Source organism: Daucus carota, chromosome 2, assembly GCF_001625215.2.
Source record: "Daucus carota subsp. sativus chromosome 2, DH1 v3.0, whole genome shotgun sequence".
NCBI lineage: Eukaryota > Viridiplantae > Streptophyta > Magnoliopsida > Apiales > Apiaceae > Daucus > Daucus carota.
The window spans coordinates 56,440,092-56,454,566 of record NC_030382.2 but is presented as its reverse complement, the minus strand read 5'-3'; the positions used below and the strand labels follow the sequence as shown (position 1 = coordinate 56,454,566).

The 14,475-nt window shown below is 36.5% G+C and overlaps 4 protein-coding genes across 4 annotated transcripts; 3 read left to right on the top strand and 1 right to left on the bottom strand.

Annotated features, from left to right (window-relative positions):
- On the top strand, window positions 1–3,946 carry LOC108208604 (novel plant SNARE 11). The gene is made up of 10 exons (XM_017379138.2): window positions 1–77; window positions 256–348; window positions 863–956; window positions 1,041–1,078; window positions 1,425–1,513; window positions 2,011–2,090; window positions 2,667–2,723; window positions 2,839–2,931; window positions 3,027–3,101; window positions 3,569–3,946. Exons 1-10 carry the CDS (start codon window positions 1–3, stop codon window positions 3,659–3,661), a joined length of 789 nt encoding a protein of 262 aa, XP_017234627.1. The 3' UTR covers window positions 3,662–3,946.
- Window positions 3,947–6,295: 2,349 nt separating this feature from the next.
- On the top strand, window positions 6,296–8,710 carry LOC108206304 (probable serine/threonine-protein kinase PBL19). The gene is made up of 4 exons (XM_017376556.2): window positions 6,296–6,868; window positions 7,490–7,750; window positions 7,890–8,012; window positions 8,116–8,710. The coding sequence occupies exons 1-4, from the start codon at window positions 6,560–6,562 to the stop codon at window positions 8,482–8,484; spliced, it is 1,062 nt and encodes a 353-aa protein (XP_017232045.1). The 5' UTR covers window positions 6,296–6,559; the 3' UTR covers window positions 8,485–8,710.
- Window positions 8,711–10,076: 1,366 nt separating this feature from the next.
- On the top strand, window positions 10,077–11,110 carry LOC108210018 (uncharacterized). The gene is made up of 3 exons (XM_017381251.2): window positions 10,077–10,289; window positions 10,388–10,499; window positions 10,925–11,110. Exons 1-2 carry the CDS (start codon window positions 10,222–10,224, stop codon window positions 10,491–10,493), a joined length of 174 nt encoding a protein of 57 aa, XP_017236740.1. The 5' UTR covers window positions 10,077–10,221; the 3' UTR covers window positions 10,494–10,499; window positions 10,925–11,110.
- Window positions 11,111–11,427: 317 nt separating this feature from the next.
- LOC108210017 (beta-amylase 3, chloroplastic) lies at window positions 11,428–13,773 on the bottom strand. Its single transcript, XM_017381249.2, has 3 exons — window positions 13,135–13,773; window positions 12,676–12,997; window positions 11,428–12,511 (listed from the first exon to the last, which is right to left on the bottom strand). The coding sequence occupies exons 1-3, from the start codon at window positions 13,659–13,661 to the stop codon at window positions 11,723–11,725; spliced, it is 1,638 nt and encodes a 545-aa protein (XP_017236738.1). The 5' UTR covers window positions 13,662–13,773; the 3' UTR covers window positions 11,428–11,722.
- Window positions 13,774–14,475: the final 702 nt, after the last annotated feature.

Below are 14,475 nucleotides of genomic sequence, written 5' to 3'. Positions count from 1 at the left end.
ATGAGTTCCTTATCTTCAATTAGCGAAGAGCTCGATGAGCTTCAAGGACAAGTTTCTGATATTTTTCGAGCTTTAACGTAAGCATTTCTCACACTTTGGTGATTTGTGTGTGTTTATGTTCTAACATGCATGATGTTATGCCTGAATAATTTTTTGAGCTAGCTATGTGCCTTATAAAATTTAATACTGCTTGCTACTAGTTTGTAAGATTGTGATGAATTGTTGAGGATGATGTATTGTGAATTTTATTTGCAGAAATGGATTCCAGAAGTTGGACAAGATTAAAGATACGAGTAGGCAAAGTAGGCAGTTGGATGATCTTACGGATAAAATGCGCGAATGCAAAAGGTATCTGATCATCGCTAGCTTCAACTTGTTATGCATTCTTTGGTTGTGGCCTTTGGAATGTTTCTCACAGCTTATTAGCAATGCACGATCCTCGAGCACTTTTATAAACTCAGATACTCCAGGAAGTTGTTTCTGTTGGGGTGCCCAGCATCTCCCTAACTCGAACCGTGGTGCTGGCTACTACACTATAAAGGCTATAGTTGCGCCATCTCCAATAAGTAGTTGTTTTTGGTGTAGTGGTTAGCGTTAGGGTCCTAAAAGTTGGTATCAGAGCAGGTCACGGGTTTAATTCCCAGGGAAGGCATGATGTGCAGCCGTGTTAGTGCTGGCAGATGCTGGGAATCCTGTCATGGTTTTTATTTTATATATGGATGGTGATGACCTAATTAGCAGTTCTTTTTCTTTTTGTCTTGGTTGATTTGAGATATTCAAGATTTATCCAACCTACTCTTGCACAAGTTTTTATAATTCATTATATTTCACTAAGAATGATGTTAAATATTTGTCTTGACAGGCTTATTAAAGAATTTGATATAGAAGTGAAGGAAATGGAGGATAAAAATGATGCAGGCACCAATAAGATGCTTAATGAGAGAAAACAATCAATGGTACAATGCCAATTTGAATTTCAGTTGTGTTGACAAACTCCTTGCGTCACTATTTCATACTGAATTCATGCCTTTTGATTGCAGGTGAAGGAGTTGAATAAATTTGTTGCTCAAAAAAAGCAGTAAGTCTTATTAGAATTTGCAGTTCTGCGATCCAACTCAGTTTTTGGGGTATCTGATATTTAGAGTATAATTAAACTAAGCATTGATGTTCGCTTCATGTTTCTGTTTGTTGTTAATTGCTATTATGTAAAATTTGCATACATACCAGTGTGCTTTACGATCCAATTTAAGCAATCCCTATCTTTGCCTTTCCTGTCTGAATCATTTCCTTGGTATATTTGTTTAGTTTAAAGTTACATATCTGTTATAAAGGAGGGAGGGGAGATAATTTTACTTCTTGTGCTATTACTGTAATTCATATACGTCTTATAATATTTCACAATTATGTTTTGTGGATGACTACAGATATGCCAGTAGTCTTGAAAACAAGCGCGCTGATCTGTTTGAGAGGCCTGATAATAGCCCCACAGAAAATAATGGTTTACTAGCTTCAGGTAAGCATATCATACAGTTTTTCTTTATTCTGAATGCCATTATTGACGCATTACTAAGTCATCAATTGAAGCACTTTCAAGTGTTTAAGTGGTGCAATGACCAAATTTACTCAAGGTATCAGCATTGTAAAACTTGTTTGTGCATCTTGTTACTGTTAGGCTACTATGTCAAAGGTAACATTGTATTCTAGACAATGATCACAACTCCGAGATACACTTATACAAACATACTGATAATTGATCAAGATAGAGAAAGAAGTAAAAATGTTTTGATGTTAAACAGGGATATCATTCGGAAAGTATCTCTTTCTGTATTTTTTAGATAGGAAGTAGGTCTGTCAGCTTCTTCCTTTGTATTGATTCTCATCATTCTGCAGAATTGTTCAGAATTTAGAACTACGTTCTTGAGAATTTGACTTTAGTACTAAGACAATTTTTTATTGCTAATGAAGATGCTTTTGATTGTATGGTATGTATCTTTTTTGTGTGTATTGCAGCTATGTCGAATCAAGAGCTAGTGGATCATGGACATAAAATGATGGATGAGACTGACCAATCCATTGAGAGGTCAAAGCAGGTTGGTTTCTTGCCTCTATATCATACATATAATGATGCAAATAGTTTAATTCTCCCCGCGTGGTCCTTAACATAACTTGTCCTGTAGCCCGAAGCATGCAAGCTTTGACAAATGTTAGTCAGCTACTCAATTTCTAGCAATTCTGCATAACTATATGGAAATTACGGATATTTTGGGGGTGTTTGGATCGTGAATGGGAATGAGAATGAAGGGTATGGGAATGAGGGGTATGGGGATCGGTATCCCAAGGGGAGTGTAAGGATGATTTACCCTCCAAGTGGGATTGTGGTTCCCATTCCTTGTCACAGAATTGCTAATCCAAACACCAACACATGTATTTGAGGCTCCGATTCCTATTAACGGAGCTCATTAACCATGAACCACGCCTCCTTTATTTTTTTTACATTCTTTTGAGAATATTTGCATAAATATGGATTAAATTATACTGGGAGAGGAAGGAACATTGAAACATTAGTTTGTCAAAAGAAACAAAATATGGAGGGAATGCACTATGTTAGTTCCAGTATCTAATTTCCATGGTCCTGGTAATCTGAGTTTGTGTTTTCTGTATTATAGGTTATTGCAGAGACTGTTGAGGTTGGAACAGAAACTGCAGCAACACTCAAGGCACAGGTTGGTAATTTTACTTATTTGAGCATGCATTTATAATCACATACCATGGTCATATATGCATCAAGGATTTGACTGTAGTTTTTCTTACATTCCTTTCCTTTTGCACTTTGTTTAGACAGAGCAAATGAGCAGGATTGTTAATGAACTGGATTCTATCAATTTTTCAATCAAAAAGGCTTCTAAACTGGTCAAGGAAATTGGTAGACAGGTCAATCTTGATACTACTCTAATTCCTTTTCCTCCGATTCTCTCTCTCTATATTTTTTCATTTTTAGGAGTCGCTGACTTTAAATTCTTTGCTAGTTTGCAACCGATCGGTGTATTGTCTTCATGCTCTTCCTCATTGTGTTGGGTGTTATAGCCATCTTAATTGTGAAGGTTGTCTCAATTCCTTTGCCTCACTACTTACTCTAATCTATACTCCCTCTGTCCCTCTCATTTGTTTACAGTTACTATTTTGGGATGTCCCTCTCATTTCTTTACGTTACTATAAATAGTAAGTTTTTCTCATCATTACACCCACTATCTTCCCCCACTATCTCATATTTAACAATAAAAACTACTATTACACCCACTACTTTCCTCCACTATCTCAAATCTATTATTAAATATTAGTAGGTCCCACCACTTTACCTACTTTTCATCTAACTTTATTCATTTTTCATACATTGTCTTGGTCTCCGTGTCCCCCTCCAATGTAAACAATTGAGGGGGACGGAGGGAGTATCTGTTAATTTACTGCAAATCTGACCATGTTTCAATGTACGGCACCATTTATGGGCTGTTTAGCAGGCTAATATCGTACTTGCTCTAAACTGACCATGTTATTTTTATTTTTTGTGTAGCTTGTGAAACCAGATAATCAAGACACACAGGAGGTCCCTGGACTAGCTCCTCCAGTACCTACCAATCGCAGACTGCTCTGGAATCCCAAGTAAAAGTGTCAAAACATGTTGTATAGTATCAGAGAATCATTTTAATGCAGTCAAGGTACATTCTTTCCACATACCCGACATGGTTCAGTCGCTCAGAAAGGTGTATATTTGGCTATCCAATCGAATAACACGAGTAGTTTCCCTATGAAAGTGTTTTCCTCGCAAGGATAAGGAAATGCAATAGATAAGAGCTTTCTTTTCTACAAGAGGAGGATTTTAAAAGGATGATCCCGAAATTTTCAAAACTAAGACAACCTTTATTAGTAGTCTGTCCATGATCCTACAAGTGAATAGAGCCGGCCATTCGGGCGGTTTGGCTCGGCCCGAACCGAACCGAACCGTTATTTAGCCCGCCTTTTCACGTTCCGGTTCGAAACCGGCACGAACCGGCACGAACCGTGGTTGACGACGAGCCGGTTACGGGTCCAAGATCTTCGATTCGCAAACCGTACAAACCGGCACGCCAAAACCGTTTCAACCCGCGTCAAACCGCGACCCGCATGAACCGAGGTTCATCCAGCCCGCGCCAGCCCGTCAGAACCGTGAACCGTCTCTAAGTAGTTCACCTGCTCCAACTGTCATCCTATTACAAATATGTTTGTGGCCTGTGGACATATTATGCACGTGTCAGGATGCTAGGGAGTAAGAACTTCCCACAGAAACTCTCTTTTCGCTTTTTAAGGTAGAATATAATTATTTTCAAAAATTACTTCAAAAATTAATTTTTTAAAAAAAGAGAATATAATTGTTACAAAGTTATTTCATAATAGAAATATAATAAAATAGTATATTTCTATTTATTGTTACAATAACTAGAACTTTGCCATTCTTGAAATATAATAAAAATAATATATTTCTATTATTTTAGAGAAGAGTCCTCTCACATTATTTGTAATATCTTTTTTTAATATATAAAATCTATAAAAAGTGCCGCCCTCTTTTTACCATTTTATTATTTATTACTAAAAAATTATTTATTAGTTTACAATTTATTAAAAATTAGTCATATAAAACTTTGTTATCGAATTTATAAAATTTAAGAATTATTAAAATTTAAATATGTTACTATAAATAAAAATAAAAATAAATATCAAGTGGTAGTATGTACATACTTCAATGGGGACCTGATAAAGATTTGAAGGTAAATTTGAGCGTCATGGGGCTAGATTGATCTTTTGTTTTCTATAATACGCCGAGACTGCAACGTGAGGGTCCACAACTCCACAGCTCATGTAATTTAACCCGCTTGAACCGTGGCAGCCCGCCTAACCGTGACCCGTGTGACCTGCATTAATTGTACTGCAGAACCATCGCACTTGAACCGTTTAAACCGTGAACCGCTTGAACCGTTAACCCGCGTAGCCCATCAAACCCGTAGAATCCGTATTATACGGTTTCGGTTTTCAATTTCTTCAGCCCGGCCCGGCACGGACCGGACCGCCAACCTAGACGGGCCGGTTACGGTTCCACCTGTGACGGTTCGAAAACCGTCTGAACCGGCCCGAACCGCCCCGGCCCGCCCGAATGGCCGGGTCTACAAGTGAACATGCCATCCTTTTGATTCTCGACTGAAGTTGTGTAATTATAATGTATCTTCTGTATATTTAATATTTAATATATAACATGTTTCTTAGAATTGACACTTGTTAGATTCATTTTCTAGTTGCAAATTTGTACTCTCTCTATCCCTCTCATTTGTTTACAGTTACTCCCTCCGTCCCTCTGATTTCTATACACTTTCCTTTTCGGATGTCACATTCAATTCTATACATTTCAAAACTTTCCTAAAATAGTAAATTTTTATAATATAAAAATCCCACTCACCCACTAATTTCATCTACTTTTCTAAATCTATCACTTAAATATTAATGGGTCCCACCACTTTACCTACTTTTCTTTCTCTTTCTTATTACTTTACATTACTTTATATACTTTTCTTAGTCTCCGTGCCCGATACAAATGTATACATCTAAATGGGACGGAGGGAGTACTATTTTGGATGTCCTTCTCATTTCTTTACATTACTATAAATAGTAAGTTTTTCTCATCATTACACCCACTATCTTCCCCCACTATCTCATATTTAACAATAAAAACTACTATTACACCCACTACTTTCCTCCACTATCTCAAATCTATTATTAAATATTGATAGGTCCCACCACTTTACCCACTTTTCATCTAACTTTACTCATTTTTCATATATTGTCTTGGTTTTCGTGTCCACCTCCAATGTAAACAATTGAGGGGGACGGAGGGAGTAAGAGCTAATTTGTTTGACTTAGTAACCTATGAGAAGTGATTCATGTGTACAGCAGATTCTGACAGGCGTAGACTGAAAGACTCAAAGTCTTGAAGTATCTAGAACATTGACACACTTGTATGAAATCCTTCATTTAATAATTACAATAATTATGATTTCTGAAAAGATATGCAAATACCTAACAAATATATAAGCAAAAATATAAGAAAAATATTATTCTCGTTTAGTTCTGAATACTTGGTTGCCAAATTAATTAAATATATATTTTAAAAATAAAAAGATAAAAAATCTCGCCACTTTTTTTTTTTTATAAGCAAATCTCGTCACTTGATATTAACAAATAAATTGGGATGACTCCAAATACTGCTCCAAATATAATAGCCGCCTGTGGTGACTGGTCGTCAGTGTTACATAAATTTTCAACACTGCTTTCTTCGTTATTTCCCACCTGGGTTTCTATTTCTTTACGCTCTTTCTTTTTCTAAAGATAGGCATGGGCTTCTTCATGTCCTTACCTTACATTTTCTTGGCCCCCCATCCAAGTCAATTCTCTACTTCTGAGTTATAGCACATTTTAGCTCTCAAAATCTTGACATAAATTTCATTCGAAGAAGAAATTTAATCGGTTATTTACAAGTATGAAGTGTTTTTACATGTTCAAGAAAGATAAAAAACCAGAGAATTTGCCATGTGATAACGGAATAGTGAAGCCCAAAAGTGTTGTGTCATCGCCAAGGAGTGTTCTTGATATGTACAAAGAGAAAGAACACAATTTAAGAGTGTTCTCTTTTGAAGAACTCAGAGAAGCAACCAAGAATTTTAACAGGTTGTTAAAGATTGGAGAGGGTGGTTTCGGAAGTGTTTATAAAGGTTCTATCAGGCTTGCAGATGGAGTGGGTGATCCCTGTGTGGTTGCTATTAAAATGCTTAAAAAGGATGGATTGCAGGTATTTTTTGCTGGACAGTTTGGATATTATACGTTCTTCATGATTCTTTATATGCTGATGATTTATATATGTTATCTACAATTTTGTCATAGTGTTGTGGTTTATTTGAGTTTACCAGGCATAATTTCATAGGTTTGTGGGCTAATTTTGTTATATTAGTTTTCTCTGAAATCTCAATTTGAAAAATGTAAACGACTATAGCTAATGACCGGCCATTTCAGGTAACTTGTCAATGATAATATCTTAAAGAACAAGCTTTTCACCAGAAAATTTAGGGAGCGTTTGGATCGTGGGTGGGAATGGGAATGGTATCCAAGGGTGTGTAAGGAAATAAGGAATGATTTACCCATCAAGTGGGATTGAGGTTCCATTCCATCCACATCCAAAAAATTACTAATTCAAAGACCAACACATGGTTTAAGGTTTTGATTCCCGTTGAGCTCATTAACCATATATTATTGACAATTTTGATTAAATTTCATGGAATTATGGTAGCGCACTGCTCCCTGTGGTGTTGGATTTTAACCTGTCGCCACATTAAAGTTTATAATATTGGTTCTGATTCCCTTTGTTACTCTAGTTGTAACTTGTTTTTTTAAGTAATTTTCTATTTCGATGCAGGGGCATAAAGAATGGCTTAAGGAGGTCCATTTTCTTGGAATTGTGGATCACCCGAACCTGGTAAAGCTTTTAGGATACTGTTCTGAAGATGGACAAACAGGGATTCAACGGTTATTGGTGTACGAGTACATGCCACAGAACAGCCTGGAAGCTCACATTTTTAGCAGCGCTTTGCCACCTCTTTCTTGGGAAAGAAGATTACGAATTATGCTAGGCGCGGCTGAAGGCTTGGCTTATCTCCACAATGGATTGGATGTCCCGGTATAAATCTATACTAGCTATTGAGTAGCCATAGACAAGTGGAATATATATAACATTATTATTAGGTTTTTTAGATGTGATTAACAGCCTACTGGCATACAGATTGCTTAACTGTGTTCTTTTTTGCTAAATTTGGAAGGTAATATATCGAGATTTTAAATCATCCAATGTGCTCTTGGACGGGGAGTTCAAGCCTAAACTTTCAGACTTTGGTCTTGCCAGGGAAGGCCCTACTGGGAGCAGATCTCATGTATCCACAGCAGTAAGTAAAAATCACATTCGACACATTTAGTGCATGGATATCTATCTTTGCAAGATATTATGTTGTGCCTTGTCATTGTTCTAACAATAATCTACTTATTCAGCCTGTTGGCACTTATGGTTACGCTGCTCCAGAATACATTGACACTGGCCGCCTTGGTAAATATTGTGACGTGTGGAGTTTTGGAGTCGTGCTCTACGAGATTCTCACTGGTAGAAGAGTGTTGGAAAAATATAGACCACGCGATGAACAGAAGCTTCTGGAATGGGTGAAACAATTCCCCTATGACAGCAAGAGGTTTAGCAGGATCATTGAACCCCGAATCAGCGATCACTACTCTCTGAATGCAGCTAGGCAAATGGCAAAATTGGCTGATAGCTGCATGCTCAAGAACCCGAAAGATCGGCCAACAATGATTGAGGTGGTGGAGATTTTGAAACAAATCATACAAGAGTCTGAGGGAGTAGTTTAAGCATCTTGGGTAGGCCTGTAAATGGATCGGATATCCGATCCGACCCGATCCGATCCGTGGTTAAATAAATGGATATGGATCCTTATTAAAAAAATCCGATCTGCTAATAATCCGATCCGATAATAATCCGGTCCGATAAAGAATGGATATGGATATGGTCAAATCCAATCTGTTAACGATCCGATCCGATTCATGCTTAACTATATTATATATTATATATTATATATTATATTGTATTATAATATAATATATTATTATTAATATATTACATACAAAATAAAAATTTCTAAAAATACAAGACAAAACTCTAGATCATATCTTCTTATAATCGATCAGCCGCTCCTAATTCTTGACATGGCTCTCACTCTTGTTATCCGGTTAATCTAATAATCAATCTTCTTTTATGTAGAGTAAGTATAAACACAGGAGCTAACTCTTCCACTTAAAACCTCCTCAATCACCTGGTTCTGTATTTAAGACATATTTATCGATTTTAATCCTTATTAATAGAGGAGCAAATCATAATTTGCTTCCTCCAAAAGTATTAAGCAACTTATTTATTAATTTTCTATTTACTTGATAAATTCTATGTTGAAGTTTTTATAAGAACAACCAACAAAGTTTTTATTAAATACTGCTTTATTAGTTTTTTTTACATATTACACTAAAGTTTATGAATTAATATAGCTAGAAAATATCACTTTTTTTTTGTATGGAAGTTCAAACATTGTTCACGGTGAAAAAATATATTTCATAATTTTTAGTGGATCGGGGCTCCGATCCGATTATCCATGATCCGAGTGGATCGGATATGGATTGACTTGTAAAATAAATTTTAAATATTTTTCAAAAATATTACTCCCTTTGTCACATTTAATTCTATACGTTTTTTTTCACTGCTCGACACGCACTTCAATGCTATTGTAAAATATAGATCTATAACTTATTTTTGATTTTTTTTTCTGAATAAAAATATAACATTTAAACTTTTATTTAGAAAAAAAAATCTTAAAAATAAGTTATAGTAGCATTAAAATCCGTGCCGCGTCCCCATCCCCCAATGTATATAATTCAGGGGGACGGAGGGAGTATTATTTTAGAATTTTTTTTACAATTTTACTATCTTTCTTTCAAAAAAATTGTAATTTGCAACGTAAATATAATTAACTGCAAATTACAGTGAACTCGTCAAAAAGTTTTTAAATCTTTTTTTTTAATATTTTAAAATTGGATTTTAAGTTGATTTTGATTGCGAGAATGGCTGCGGGATGCAATTCCTTATTTTCACAAAAAAAAAAACAACATATTTTGACAATTTTTTTTAATTTAAAAACATATTTTTACAAAAAATAATGTATTTAGAAAGTTAGTAAAACTAAATAATATTTAGTTTAGCTTACTAATATTCATGCTAAAATAGCTAAAATTAATCTAGAAAAATTAAAATAAATCCAGGAAAAACCAGCGAACTTACATCTAGCGTGACCTGTGGGTTGTGATCTACCAGCCATCACGCGTTCACCCACACAGTGTGTATACAAGTGATTAACCAAAATTTTACAGTTTTATTCAAACATGAGTTTGTTAATTTAGATTTTAGACTCAATATTAATTGAATCTCGATAAATAAATCCTCGAAATTTTTTCGATGGCAGCCCACATAAACAAACCGAAAAAACTGTCTCCCAAACTCCCAAACCTTAAACCCCCAAGAAGAAAGAATAGAAAGGAGTGGTAATGGTGAAAAGCTTCACTCTTCTCCAAACAGTCGGCACCGCCGGCGTATTCTCCGCCGTCTCCTTCTGGTATTCTCATCTTCTTAATCAGCTAGGGTTTCATTATATGCCCACCCCCATTACTTAAATTTATATGCTTTCTTGATGTTTTGTGTGTGAGTTTTCAGGTATGGATTCATGTTTGGGAGAGAGTCTGCCCGTAAAGAGCTGGGTGATTTAATCGATTCTCTTCGCCGCAACGATCCCACTTCCTCCTCCCCTTCCCATTCCTAGTTCTTGGTAAAGTTCCCCTCTTTTCACTTTTTTATCCCCTCATTACCAATACAATGTTTTCGACATTTTTACGGATTAATTAATGATCATCTATGGATTTTAATTGTAATAGAATCGTGTCCTAAGATTGGTTTGGAGTATCCAAGTTGTAAATGAGCTTTTATGTTTGTTGAATCTTGAGTATGAAAGATTGTGATGATAATGCTAGTATGCTTTGTCTTTAATCTTGAATTTTCGATCAAGAAAGTGAGTTTGGTACTTGAGAAGTATTTAGATTTCTCAAGTGTCGATTTGACGTTTATAATGGATAGTGAGATGAAAGATCTAGCAACAGGAGTGGTTGAATAGTGTTTTGAGTTTGTACTTTCTTTTGACGGGTTTTGTGGCTTGTGTCTGAATGTAACACATGTGATTGCTTGGAATTGTTGCAGTATAGTGAAGATTTGTTCTTTTGGAAAACATTGGCCTGAGAAGATTTTAGTAAGCAGAGTGTACCGATTGTAATCGAAAGGTATCTTAAAGTAATTTGGACATGTATGTTCCGTTTATGATTCTGCTATTTAAGTTCGTAATGGAACTCCAGACGAGAATTTGCAATATTGATTTTTTACTGCTTAGATCTTATTGCAATGTCGTGGTGCCTTGAAGATAATTCTGAGATATGAAGATGTTGTTTGTTTATTCTTAGAATTTGTAATTTTCAGTTTTTGGCACATTGGGCATTGAGTAGTATGGGGCAAGGAGGATGAATCCCCTAAGCATTCTTTTCATTTTTGCTAATAAATCCCCTTAGCTTTCGCATATCAAGTCAGGAATGTTAGATAATCAAGAATGTTTATAGATGTAAAAGGCATACAAATAGGTATATAAATATTAACGTTTTAACTCCAAGAAATCCAAAGAGCAATTATCAAGAGTGAAGGCACTTTGCACATCTGTAAACAAGTTGTAAAATCTTCATACTTTCATGGGTAAAAAATCCCCAAAAAATGTGCTTCATTGTAACACTATGAGCAGGATGAACACAGTATCTTTTCTAGTAAGATATGTTTCCTGTCATGAAAGTGTTCAGAGCTCTCCTAGTTATACATGTATAAATTTATACCGCAGTACCACATACAGTCTATAATGTATTATATGCTTCATATGTTTCGCCACGTTCCCTTGATAGTTGATACTGATACAGGACACTACACTATGCATTATTGTACACAAATACAATTGTATGTTTACACAATGGCAGCTTCCTTACTGCGCACATTCTTCTCACTGATAAATCGCACATAAAGATCTGTCTTGCGTGTATCAATTTCCGGTACTCTCATGTCCCGACCACCTTCTTGCATGCTCTTCACAAATTCCACCAAATGTCTCCAATTTTCTGCTTCAAACAAGTTCTTGTTCAACCTTAGATAGGTAAATGCACTCAATGCATTTCCAGAATCTGATCTGCTTGTTGCTAGAACTTGTGCAAATGCTCCTCCATCATACCTCTCTAGTGCATTCTCGCCAGCAAGTTCAGTTCCTGCAGATTTTGTTGCCATTTTTACTTGGCGGACTAAACCTTCGGGGGAGCAATTTGCATGCTCTGGCTGTTCTCTATCTCTCATCTCCATGCATGTAAAGTTCAATACCACCCCATGGTTACTCAGCATTCGTGCTAGTGGAAGGTAACCATCGTGGTTCCTTGTATTATAGTAGCCTGCTGTTAGTTCTGCTGCATGAGATCTTGTTGTGTAGTGCCAGTGAATTCCAGCTATTTTTGCAGATAGTGTAGCTCCTGTTCCTTGAAATACTCCTCTGGCAGCTGATAGAATTCTATCACCATGCTCAATAAGCTTTCCTGAATACCATTTGAGGAAGAATTCCCCGTATTTGCTGTTCCATGTTCCATCTGTTCTGAAGAAGTCGGTATCTTCAGGAAATTGATTGTAGTGCCCAGCATCATGAGGTCCACCTTTTCCCCAGTCTTTATTTCCTGCTGCCTCTGCTGATGCTTCCAGTGAGGCCCTCATGTACTGTTTGAACATAAAATTATATTATTAGAGTTTGAATGAGAAAATATCACTGCGATATAATGGTCTGCTTCAAACTTTGAAATATATAGTTTACTTGGATAGTCTTATATGGGACGTATTGTACAAGATCTTAGAGAGGCCATTAGTTATGATAAATATATTACCTTATCATAGCATTGGAATTCTCCGATTCCAGGGAAATTCCATGTTCCATTGCTCTCTGGGTAAGCTGGATATCTCAGCTCTCCACACGGCCCCAATCCTACCTGAATTTCCTCTATGACGTTTCCAAGGTAATTCTGAAACCTTTCACGGAAGCTCCTCATGTAGTCAGAATAGACCTGAATGGGTGTTCTTCCTCTAAGCACTGGTAGTGAATCACAACCCAATGAGATATACTCTGGATTCCTCCTCCCTGATATGTCAGTGTAGACAAGATCGGGATTTTTGCTCATTTCTTCAAGCACCCATGGAGGTAATGGAATACTGAAATTTTTTTGAAATTTTAGTCCAGTGCTGAATGCTGAGTGCTCTAGTTTGCTAGCTGATTCTTACTAAATAGACCAAATACCATGCTAAGTATATATATATATATAGGAAAACACAGTTTAATAATTTAGTACCTGCAAGAGTCGCCCACATTTCCTCCACACTGATGAAAAGACATAACAACTTGGATCTTCAAGCCATTTCGTTGAACCAAATTCACAAGCTCAGCATAACCCTCCCAGTTGTACTGTGAAGGTCCATCTTTCTCCACCAAACCCCACCACGCATCCACCATTACCCCTTCCGCTCCTGCCATTTTCAAGGCCTTTAGACTAGCATTCATCGCCTTCGGCTTGCTCAAGCGTCCTCCAGAGCAGACCGTGTCAAGTGGCAGCATCACAAAAACCGGCACCCTTGACTCTGTTTTGCTATGTGGCCGGGATGACCCGTGAAACTTCTCTGCTTGCTGATCTCTTCCAAATTCAATAGCTGAGTTCTCGGGGAAGTGTTGGCTGGGATCTGGCATCGAGCTCCTTGCCCGGAGACTGCATGATGGCTTCATTTGCGCAAAACAAACCATCCCGGACGAGGACTCATCAGAATGTTTTGTATTTCTGATATCTTTAAGATTCATAAACGAAGTAGAAGAACTCAACGCCATGTATGGATTTCAAGCTCCTCCTCTCCCCCTGTGTTTTAGAATAAAGATTACAAATTCTTGGAAGGGATAAGTGAGATGTGGTCTGTGAGAATGAATGAAATATGAATGAACGAGAATAAATGATGATGTTTATTTATAGAAAACTTTTTAAACGTTGTTTCGGTCATGATCTTTGGCGGACTTGACTTCACCAAGTAAAAAGTGCAAACTCCTCAGTCGACTTGGCCATTTTTATTTATTTTTTACTTATTTGTATGAGATATTTTTTTCCGAAAGTGGGGTATTTTATCAGTTATTCCAAATTTTGGAGGGTCCATAGCACACTCTTCTTTTCCAAAAGAAACAAAGGTGGCACGTGGCCAGTGGGTTGGTCTATGTGCTGGCAATTACACGTCATATTCATGCACAGCTTTGTCAATGGCCCATAATAAAACTCCCACAAAAAAAATAAAAAAATTCTTCAATCCTGTGGCTTATGTTAAACTGGAACACGTATATAATAAATTCTTCAGAATTAACTAAAGCCTCGTTTTCACTTTTGTGTGTACCGACTACCGAGTACCCACCATGAATAAAAGCAACAGCTCTGTTCTTCTCAGCAAGTCGGTAATATAGTAGTTTACGTGTGAAAATATATAAATATCTCTCTATTATTACTCAGATATTTCTTTGCTCGCAGCACTGTGGAATTGTTTTTTTTATTCCCTTAAAATATCACTGATTTTGGCATAAAGCAGTGCAGATATTTGTATAGTTTGTGACATCATATGTGATTCTGGGGATCCAAATTCTATTTTGCTTCCACTCCCCCAGG

What these genes read in the sequence shown, in the direction of transcription:
- LOC108208604 (XM_017379138.2), top strand. Translation starts at nt 1, where the DNA reads ATGAGTTCCTTATCTTCAATTAGCGAAGAGCTCGATGAGCTTCAAGGA. An exon ending in AAAATGCGCGAATGCAAAAG is followed by an intron (nt 349 to 862) that starts GTATCTGATCAT and finishes TTGTCTTGACAG; the next exon opens with GCTTATTAAAGAATTTGATA. An exon ending in CCATTGAGAGGTCAAAGCAG is followed by an intron (nt 2,091 to 2,666) that starts GTTGGTTTCTTG and finishes TCTGTATTATAG; the next exon opens with GTTATTGCAGAGACTGTTGA.
- LOC108206304 (XM_017376556.2), top strand. Translation starts at nt 6,560, where the DNA reads ATGAAGTGTTTTTACATGTTCAAGAAAGATAAAAAACCAGAGAATTTG. An exon ending in TTAAAAAGGATGGATTGCAG is followed by an intron (nt 6,869 to 7,489) that starts GTATTTTTTGCT and finishes ATTTCGATGCAG; the next exon opens with GGGCATAAAGAATGGCTTAA. An exon ending in ACAATGGATTGGATGTCCCG is followed by an intron (nt 7,751 to 7,889) that starts GTATAAATCTAT and finishes TAAATTTGGAAG; the next exon opens with GTAATATATCGAGATTTTAA.
- LOC108210018 (XM_017381251.2), top strand. Translation starts at nt 10,222, where the DNA reads ATGGTGAAAAGCTTCACTCTTCTCCAAACAGTCGGCACCGCCGGCGTA. An exon ending in TTCTCCGCCGTCTCCTTCTG is followed by an intron (nt 10,290 to 10,387) that starts GTATTCTCATCT and finishes GTGAGTTTTCAG; the next exon opens with GTATGGATTCATGTTTGGGA.
- LOC108210017 (XM_017381249.2), bottom strand. Translation starts at nt 13,661, where the DNA reads ATGGCGTTGAGTTCTTCTACTTCGTTTATGAATCTTAAAGATATCAGA. An exon ending in AATGTGGGCGACTCTTGCAG is followed by an intron (nt 12,998 to 13,134) that starts GTACTAAATTAT and finishes AAAAAATTTCAG; the next exon opens with TATTCCATTACCTCCATGGG. An exon ending in AATTCCAATGCTATGATAAG is followed by an intron (nt 12,512 to 12,675) that starts GTAATATATTTA and finishes ATGTTCAAACAG; the next exon opens with TACATGAGGGCCTCACTGGA.